At 35.7% G+C, this 10,761-nt stretch overlaps 1 protein-coding gene across 1 annotated transcript; it reads right to left on the bottom strand.

Moving 5' to 3' along the window:
- Window positions 1-2,615: 2,615 nt before the first annotated feature.
- On the bottom strand, window positions 2,616-9,795 carry LOC143597892 (pyrophosphate-energized vacuolar membrane proton pump-like). The gene is made up of 8 exons (XM_077076270.1): window positions 9,549-9,795; window positions 7,726-8,300; window positions 6,571-6,950; window positions 5,451-5,537; window positions 4,646-4,976; window positions 3,594-4,004; window positions 3,468-3,527; window positions 2,616-2,949 (listed from the first exon to the last, which is right to left on the bottom strand). Exons 1-8 carry the CDS (start codon window positions 9,793-9,795, stop codon window positions 2,743-2,745), a joined length of 2,298 nt encoding a protein of 765 aa, XP_076932385.1. The 3' UTR covers window positions 2,616-2,742.
- Window positions 9,796-10,761: the final 966 nt, after the last annotated feature.

Below are 10,761 nucleotides of genomic sequence, written 5' to 3'. Positions count from 1 at the left end.
ATAATAAACCCCCGATAACTTAGTTGTTGCGGTATTTGAAAACATCAACTTAGTTGTTGCGGTTATTTTGAAAACAAATAACCAACATTGACCCAAACACGACCGGGAAACAAATCGGCTTCGCACCGATCAACAAGAGTGTTATGAAAACTTTGTAATGTTTCTCGTTGGGCAAAAGCACACTTGAGCATATGACAAGTTGAGTTCCAACGGGTTGGAACGTCCCAATTCGGCCCCAAATATTTTCTTTCAACCGACTTGCAATAGTTTTTATATTCAAGAGGCCTTCTTTTACCACTTTTGAAAACAACTAGTAACATATATCTAAAGCAACTCAAACCGACTTCCATGTTTTCATTGCCAAGACCTTGTTGAATAACCAAATTGATAATATGTGCAACACATCGAACATGAAAAAATCCCGTAACAAGGTGGAAAAAATATTTTATGATAAATTTTTCTACCGCCTTTGTATTGTTTGTTGCGTTATCATACGATATAGAAAATACTTTCTTTTCAAGTTACAAGTCGTTATTACCTCATCTACAATTTCAAACAATTTATCTGCGGTATGTGGGTACAGGAAGTTTTCAAAAGCGATGGTGCGTTTCATCAATTGCCAAGACACCGGATCGACCCAACGACCGTGACACAAACGTAGGATTCGTGTGGTGCCGACCAAACATCACTAGTTAAACTCACACTCGTTTGCAAAGTTTGAAAAAACTCGATTAAATATTTTATTTTACACTCCCACAATTTGAGACAATGACGTCTAAGGGTAGTACGACTTACATGTGTATATCGCGGTTGTAGAGTTTCTCGAATCATGGTCGTCAACTTGGGGTTGTCAAAGTGGTTAAACGGAAAACCTTGTTGAATAACGAACTTCGACATTCTATCATGAACCCGGTTCATGTTGTAACGAAAGAGTGTACCATCTCGACCCAATCTGACTTGGTCCGTTAAGGAAACTAATTTCAAGGTCTTGCAAAAATTTTTGTCGATGTGCTTTTTTAAACTAGATCTAGAATCATGCTTTAATAAAGTGCCACAAGATTTCCAACGACTCTTAACGTCACCATTGATCAACTCAACCAAATCCCAATTCTTCCATACGTCATCGTTGCGGGTATGTGTGAGAACCTTCACAACTTCGAGGTCTTCTTCAACACGAACCGGGTCAATAAAAACGGATGTAGAAGCCTTCTTGTTAGCCTTGCTGGTGCTTGCCACAGTAACAACTAAAGAGTGGTGGAAGTGAAAATAACAGAGGAGTAGTTTGGTCGGGGTTGTAAAATGAGTGTAAACCGAGAAGTTTTTATAGTGTTTTTGAGTTTGGTCGAACAACAATGGATAAATAATCGATTTATATAGTTCATGGACATCAAAAACCGGTTCCAACGGCTATGTTAACCGGCTCTTTTTTGAGCTGCAACACCATTTAATGTCCAATACCCGGCGGAACCGGTTTTTCCAAGTAGGAATCAGGTACAACCCGATTTCAGAAATAATATGAGGAACTGGGTAGGACTTTTGGGTATATAAATACCCAAACCAGGTATTGGGTCCACCGGTACAACCTGGAACCGGTTCCGGGTGGTCCCCCGGTTCGGGGTACGGAACCGGTTATTTTGTGCACATCTAATACATTCCTTCTTGACCGTGAGATGACTGAGGTCACTCACATATGTAATTTCAATTACGAACACTCGCCACAATGGTGTTGCTATGCTCATACAAGAGCTTGAACTCAGGCCCGGCTCCGAGAACGGTTAAAAAGTTTTGGCCGAAGGTGAAAATTTTTCTGGGCTTTAATAAAAAGGGGTATTTTATTGGGTTAAACAATTTAGTTTTTAAATAAGCCTTAATTTTTTTGGCCTTACAATTTGGTTGTGTAAAAAACTATCTTTTTTATAAAAATAAGGTTAAAATGTCACAAGTGAGGTTAGTACCCATAACCTTGGGTTGAAAGCCACAAAGCCACACCTCTTTGCCACTAGACCAAGCTAATGATTATGTTATTTTGTTTAAACATTATATATTCTTATTGTTTGTCATAAAAATATATATATAATTATTTTTTAAAAAATTTCGGGCCTATCGGGGTGTCGGGCCGGGGTCCGTCGACCACCCGGCCCTCCCTTATAGCCGGCCCTGCTTGAACTGTGCCCATATGAGGGAGCCTAGACTAACTCATAGACTGGTTGGTTTTACACAAACATTTCCTTTACGATTACACATGACACGTATACGTATGCAAACCAACCCCAAAACCTTCAAAGAGAAGGGGTCTAAAACTCACATGTCACGTCCTTGACTGGTTAAACTTCTCACGTCTTGAACAACTAAACTACTATACAAGATTCACAAGACAAAACTATCAATGCCACGAACTAAACAAAACACTCGCAAACATGACTGGTTCACACTCGCATACCTGACTGGTTCGCACTCGCACTCCTAGGTATGTGAGCCTTATTATATGTGAGCCACTCTACTTTGCGAGACTAGCTTACTGTTTTAGCGAACAAGACCCTAAGTCGGATTTTTATATCACTCTGCATTAGATTTGACTACTTATCATCATTAGCATTATATCATTCTGTGTTAGGAAAATTTTCTAATTTCTCATAAACTTTTAACCAGTACAGATATTGAAAAGCATAAAGCACCAACATGTGTTCAAAGATCTAGAAAATCAGTAAAGTTTTCATTCACACTTCCTTATGTTCATAAAGTCTAGAAAATCTTGAAGAGAAGGCCTCCATGGGTAGCAAAAAACGGAGCAAACACGAGCGACTCAACAGCCATGAGCTTGATGAGGATGTTCAAAGACGGGCCAGATGTGTCCTTTAGCGGGTCCCCAACAGTGTCACCAATCACGGCTGCCTTGTGTGGGTCTGATCCTTTTGGACCGAGTGTCCTTGCATGCTCAGAAGCACCAGCCTAAAGTTGTAAATATATGAAGAATAATGGTCAGATTAACAAGCCAGCTTCAGTGGCACAGGATCGAACTTAAACAAGCCAGCTCGGCTCGAAAACTCTTTAACGAGCTGAAACATGAGGCTTGAGCTCGAGCCAGCTCTTTAATTTTTGAAAATTAGAAAATAATGTATTTCTTGCACATATGAAAAGATTTGACAGAAAAAAAAGGTTGATGGTATTTTTGCCTGTAAGAGTTGTGCGTTAAGGAAGCCAACAAAACGAAATAACCGAACCATAATTGGTATAACCCATGTAACCGAAACGAAATAACTGATCCCAATAAATAACCGACACTTAGGTTTTATGTTTTATATAAAACTAATTTTTCCGGTCCGGATTTGGTTTTTCTGTCAACCTAAAAAGCTAACTGAAAATTCCCGAAACCAATTTAAGTAAGAAACTTACTTCAAAAGACCTATTTTCGAGCGAGTTTAAAGCCGCAAGCTACTTGGGTAAAAGAAAAGGCTTCTTAATTATACCTCGATATATTTCTTCGCATTGTCCCACGCACCACCAGTGTTCGAAGCAGAAATAGCAATCTGCATTATACATAGCATATTAGCTCATTCATTTAAAGAAACGAAATTTAAACATTTTATAACTACCTGTACACCCGACACTAGAGACCCCGCAAGAACACCCGAAAGTGTTTCGACACCAAAGAAAATCCCCACAATAAGTGGAGTGAGCATAACAAGAGCGCCAGGCGGGATCATCTCTTTAATGGATGCATCCGTTGAGATCTTGACACATGTCGCATAATCGGGCTTAGCGGTCCCCTCCATGAGGCCAGGGATGCTGTTGAATTGTCTTCTGACTTCTTCAACCATTTTAAGAGCGGCTTTCCCGACACTCTTCATTGTCATTGCTGAGAACCAGTACGGAAGCATGGACCCCACGATTAGCCCGATGAAGACTTTTGGGGTTAGTACGTCTACGGTTGTGATTTTGGCCCGGCTCACGAATGCACCGAATAGAGCTAGGGAGACCAAGGCTGCAGACCCGATAGCAAAACCCTGAAAATAGGAGCGGAAAACACTCGGTTGAGTTATGTCGTTTTTGTTTCTAATGGGTCAAATGGTTCGAAAATCGCCCACACACAAATTCTCATAAATCATTAGTTGAAATAATAATAATTTGTAATCATATTTGACAAACTAATTACTTATTTAAAAACAAAAACATTTGGACAGAAAGTGTACTTATGAATGGGTTAGTTATGTTTTATTTCAAACGAGTCAAACAGGTAAAAATAAAAACATTAACATAAGGAAACGAGCCAAATGGGCCAACCTGTCCGAAACTCGCCCAAGCATAAATCTTGATAAATCATTTCATTAAAAAAGATCTTATAGATTATTACAAGATAATAAAAATTTGTAATCATATTTGAGAAACAAATTACATAATTAAAAAACAAACACTTTGGTACAAAAAGTGTTTCTAGAGTTGGTAATTTTAACTCTGTATTCGTAACGGTTTGATTCTTGTTATATTCTACTTCTAAGTTCTAAGGGGTCATGATTTTAAAAACTCGAAAAAATTCCGCTAAAAAAGAAACGAGTCAAACAGGTCAAAATCAAAAGTCAACCAAAGTGAAACTTTTAATGCATAAAACCTCTTAATTCATTTTATTCGATAAACTAGACGAATGTACCTTTCCGATAGCAGCAGTTGTGTTTCCTGCAGCATCAAGAGCATCAGTTCTTTCACGGATCCGGTGGCTCATGCCAGCCATCTCAGCAATGCCACCAGCATTGTCACTAATGGGCCCATAGGCATCAATGGCCAGCCCAGTAGCTATGGTGCTCAGCATCCCGAGGGCGGCTACAGCAATGCCATACATGGCAGCAAAGCTAAAACTCACAAAAATACTTATTGCTATTGCAAATATAGGAATGATAACTGATTTATATCCCAATGCGAGACCGAAAATGACATTTGTAGCAGCTCCGGTTCGGCATGAATCAGCAACATCTTGCACAGGGCTAAAAGATATGACAAAACAATTTTAAAAAGTTTAAAAATAAATTAAAAGAATACTAGAGTTAAAAAAAATTATAAATAGAGTTAAATAAGCAGATGGTCTGTGCGGTTTGGGCAAAGTAACAGGTTTGGGTACTAACTTTAAAAGTTGCAAGCATGTTTAGGTATTAACATTAACTTTTGTAAACTTTTTTGTTTAGTCTAAATAAAATGACCAAAATACCCTTGAACATTAAAGACAAATAAACAAAAAATGTTTTTTTTATTTTTTATTTTCTTGTATTTTAATGTTCAGGGGTATTTTTGTCATTTTATCTGACTTAACAAGAAAGTTAACAAAAGTTAGCGTTAATACTTTTACAAAAATTAAAACTAGTAACCCTAAACATGCAACTTAAAGTTAGTACCCAAACCTATTACTTTGCCCAAACCACACGGACCATTTGTGTTGTTAACTCGTATAAATAATATCATACCTGTAAGCGTTGCTAGTGTAGTACTCGGTTACAAATCCTATTATAAGGCCAGCCCATAAACCAACAGCAACACATAAGAACAATTGCCTGCAAAGTCAACTCAATGAGTTTACAACTGTGGATAAAAGTCAATGTGCCGGTTGGCAGGTTGAATTGTGGAACACGAACACAAACCATACATTTATTCGTGTAAAAAAACCGAAGACCGAATCGTATCTGTAACCGGTAATAGCCGAACCAAATTGTGAATTCGGTTTTCAGTTCGGTTACCAGTTCCACAAATCTTGTATATTCGCGTAACCAAACCGTATTCAATTAAATAAATCGAATAATAACCGGATCGGTTCGGTTTTCGATTAGGGCCAAACAAAAATTTAAAACCGAATAAACCGATATCTGAAGCAATGAACACCCCTACTAACCCGGACATAAATTAAATTCGGGTCAACCCAAACACGACTCTTTTAACCCGAATCTAAACTTTTCAACCAAACCCAAGATAAATTACTCCGATACTTTTATATAAATTAAATGATAATTTCATTTATATCAAAGATATTATCTTTTTAAATTTAAAGAGAGAGTTTCTTTGTATAAATGAATTGATTTATTACCAAAGTTTTTATTTTTAATTTAACCCAAACAAGTTTGCAAAGACTTTGAAGAGTCCAGAAATAATATAATAAAAATAAAATATTTCGGTAATAAATTAATTCTTTTGTGATAAACCAAAAACTAATTAAACTTACAAAGTTTCAAAAATCAAATTTTGAAACCTAAACAGGAAAACGGTCAGCCCGAACCTGACCCATTTTTATATAGTCAACCCAAACATGACCCGTTTTTTAAATAGTCAACTTAAACACAACCCGTTATGTTAAACGAGTCAACCAAAACACTTTCAGTTTATTAAGCAGGTCAATCCAAACACGACCCATTAACTAATTGAGCCAACCAAACAAGGCACGTTTATTAAATAGGTCAACCCAAAAACGGTACATTTATCAAAACGGGTCAACCCAACACGGCCCGTTTATTAAATATGTCAACCCAAATACGATCCATTTATTTTACGGGTCAACCCAAACACGCCTCGTTTTTAAACGGATTACAAGCTTACCAGTTCTTAACTTCTTTCTGAACTCCATAATTGAAAATAGTGAAAGAATAAGGAACCGCAATCCAACTAACAAGTGCGATACCAATCGTCATCAAAAAAGTCGAAATAATAAGTTGGTTTTTTAACGCGGGCTCAATTTCCTTAACGGTTTTGACTTCAGAAATATCAGTGGCATACAATGTAGTTAGCAAACAAACAAGTATGCCAACTGAGCTTATCAGCAGAGGATACATCATTGAAGTGAAGTCATGGCTGTTTCCAAATGAAGAAATGGAAGCCACAACGAGTGCTGCACATGATGACTCGGCGTATGACCCGAACAAGTCGGATCCCATACCCGCAATATCCCCAACATTGTCACCAACATTGTCAGCAATGACCTGCAGCACATCAGATATCACCTATGTAAAAAGTTTTGACCGGGCCCGTTTGCTTGTGAACGGGTCGATTTAGGTTGTTTTTATTATCTCTAATGGGTCGACGGAAAAATGACGAAAAAGGATACGGGTCAAATGGGTCAGACAAACTTGTAGGTTGCGCAAATTGTATTCTTAATGCATAAAACATTTCATCAAAAAGAAGATTATTATTGAAATAGCATAACTTCTCTAACTAAATTTGACAAAATAGGGGTGTAAACGAGCCGAGCGTTTTAACTTACTAGAGCTCAGTCTCGGCTCGTTTAACCTACTAGAGCTCGAGCTCAGCTCGTTTCAAGCTCTATTTCTAAAGCTCGTCTCGTTTAACTTACTAGTGCTCGATCTCGAGATCAACTCGCTTCGAGCTCTGTTTCTAAAGCCCATGTTTGGCTCATTAGTAGTTTCTTAAGATCGAGCTCGGCTCGTTAGCTTTTTGGCTCATTTATTATTTATAAATTTATATACATTTACAATTACTTTTGATTTGTATTTTGATTATAATTTTATACAACAAGAATTAGTATATAAACATATATTTATTATATTAAATAAAAAATATAAATAATAGCTTCGCTTAGGCTCACGAGCCAGGTCAAGCTCGATACGTGCAGCTCAGCCTCATGAAAAAAAAAACTTATTTTTATGCCCGAGCTCGTTTGAGTGCAACCCGATTCAACTTTGTAACGAGCCGATCTCAAATTTTACGAAAAACATATGTGAAAAATGAACTGTTTACCGCAGGATTTCGAGGATCGTCTTCCGGGATGTTCCTCTCAACCTTCCCAACAAGATCAGCACCAACATCAGCAGCTTTAGTATAAATCCCACCACCAACTCTCCCAAACAAAGCCATTGAAGAACCACCAAGTCCATAACCAGTAATAGCTTCAAACAGACCTTCCCAATCATCCCCATAATAAACCTTAAAAACATTAATAGTCACAAACAACACCAGCAGCCCATTTGCAGCCAACAAGAAGCCCATAACCGCACCAGACCGAAACGCAACAATAAACGCCTTTCCAACGCCTTTTCTTGCCTCGAGTGTGGTTCTGGCATTTGCATATGTGGCAATCTTCATTCCAAGGAAACCAGAAACTACAGACGTTATGGCACCGAGGATGAATGAAACAGTGCTGAAAATGGCTGTGAAAAGAGCCGGTTTGCATTGTTTGGTCGGGTCGTATGTGCATTGTTGGTAACTCGTGCTGAATCCGTTAACGGAGCCCAAAAACACGAAGATTAGGACCGCGAATGCGATCATGAAAATGCCAACATATTGGTATTCAGTAAACAGGAAAGAAGTTGCTCCTGCAATATAAAGAACATATAAAATAAAATAAAAATTAGTTCCTGTCAATTTAATCAAGAATATGTTCCAGTATTGCAGAGTTTCCATTAGCATCAAACTTTATGATAAATACTTTATAAAAAAATTGTTCTAATATTGGAAAAATAATAATGACTATAGAATTAAAGAAGAAAACATTGTCAAACAATATAATCAATCTTAATTATTAAAAAATAAATATAAATTACATGTTCAAATATAATTAATTCAAGTATACAAATTCAATCTAAATTAATAACCACCAATAATACTAATAAAAATAAAAGTAATAATATTATTTATTAATAACAGAATTAAGGAAGAAAACAAAAACTTCATGTCAAACAAACTTGATTAAAATGCAAATTAAATAATTAATAAACATCAACTTTATGATTAAGAAAAATAATTAATTATATGTTCAAATATTACAAATTCAAGTATGCAAAGCCAATCTAAATTAATAAGCACCACTAATACTAACAAAAAACAATAGTAATTACTGAATTGAGGAAGAAAACATAAACTTCATGTCAAACCAACTTGATAAATATACAAATTAATAGGGGTGCAAACAACCCGAGCAGCTCTCGGGCTACTCGAGATCGAATCTATAAAATTCTCAAAACGAGCCGAGCCTGATTCTCAAATAAAACTCGTTTAGTTATTGAGTCCGAGCTCAAACCCTTTGTATTTTTAATTTTTACCACTTTTAGACTTCTATGTATTAATTTCATCTTCCACAATCGAACTCAAACCGAGCTTTGGCTCGTTTAAGATACTACACGAGCTTGAGCCAAACTTAGGCTCGTTTATGTTTTTTTTCTTAAAATACATAAAAAATACTTAAAAACATATATAAAATAATTAGTAAATAATAAACGAACCAAACCGAACTTTAGTAAACAACCCACAAGCCGAGCTCCACCCTGGTCTGGGCCGGTGGCTCGTTTACACCCCTACAAATTAATGTCATATAATAAAAGTATAATATCATTAGTTAATTAATTAATTAATTATTAATCTCAACAGCAATCCACATCATTCAATTCATGAATACATTTCTGGATTTCTCTAGTAATAAACTATCACAATTACATAAAAGCAAAATAATACTTTAATTACAAAACCTCTAAAAAATCTTATAAACATAAACAAAATACAGAAATTCATAACTTATCATATGAATTATAATATTATATTCATCGAAATAATATTCAAAACTATACCTTCGGAAATAGCGTTCTGAATCTCAGCACATTTCTGAACAACGTTATGATCATTAACACCTTCTTCTTGTTCTTCTTCTTGGATCAAAGATTCTTTGAACATGTTTTTATTGTCGGGTTTATCAACCGAGAGCTTAACTTTGGAGACGAGAATCCATTGGATGAGAGAAAAGAATATTCCAACCACTGCACATGTCGGGATCACAATCTCGGTTGCCACATCAGGGAGGATTGTGGACGTCCCCATGCACACGAGGTGATAATAATAATAATAATAATAATATTAATGATAATAATGAAGAGTGTGTGTGTGTGTTGTGGAGGTGGAAAGGTTTTTCGGGTTTGTGTGATATATATATATATATATATATATATAGAGAGAGAGAGAGAGAGAGAGAGAGAAGAGTTTGCTTGTGTGTAGAGAAAGAGGCTAGCTAGTTAATGATGAGAGAGAGTTTTTTGACGAGTTTTTTATTTTATTAAATTTATTTTTTTAACGGTGATTTTTTTTTGTTAAGCAACTACATTCTGGTTAGATTATGTTTTTTTACCGGACATACACTAGTTTGATTTTAGTGTTTCACAAAAAAAATTATACCGTCGGTTGTCTCACTTAAAGGTAATAATAATAATAATAATAATAATAATAATAATAGTAGGAGAGTTGGAGAAAGAAGGGAAGTAATGAAGAGCAAGTGAGAGAGAGGTTACTTTTGACTTGTTATGGGTTGTGTTGTTTGTGTGAAGGTGGAAAACTTTTTTTCATGTTGGTGTGATATATAGTGATAAAAGTTTGTTTTTGTGAGTGTTGTGTGGAGATGTAGAGAGAGAAAGAGGTAGTTTGTTATTGACGCGAGAGGGTTTTGTTGTTTTTTATATTGTATTTTTTTTGTTTTTTTATTTTTTTTTGTTTTTAATAGTTTTACTGCCTATTTTTTCTAATGGGTGAAGTGAAGCCTAAATCAGATGGGAAAATCTAAAATATGACATAATTGTGACGGGGTAATACCTGGCCCATTAGAGCATTCTCAACCCGTCTCTTATTCTATCTTTATAATTACACTAAAAAACAATATATTTCTTTTTTATGTTTAATTAAATAATATTTTTTTATATTTTTATTATTACAGATTTTCTATTCTCTACTCACAACCAATTCAACAAATATTAAAAAATAAATTAAGGCAAACAAGTTTTCCCCAAATTTATAAAA

This window comes from Bidens hawaiensis, unplaced genomic scaffold (genome assembly GCF_021521415.1).
Source record: "Bidens hawaiensis isolate Kalapana, Puna unplaced genomic scaffold, B.hawaiensis_p1.1 tig00049216_1, whole genome shotgun sequence".
Taxonomy (NCBI): Eukaryota; Viridiplantae; Streptophyta; class Magnoliopsida; order Asterales; family Asteraceae; genus Bidens; species Bidens hawaiensis.
The sequence above is the reverse complement of the archived record's forward strand: the minus strand, read 5'-3'. Positions and strand labels throughout refer to the sequence as shown.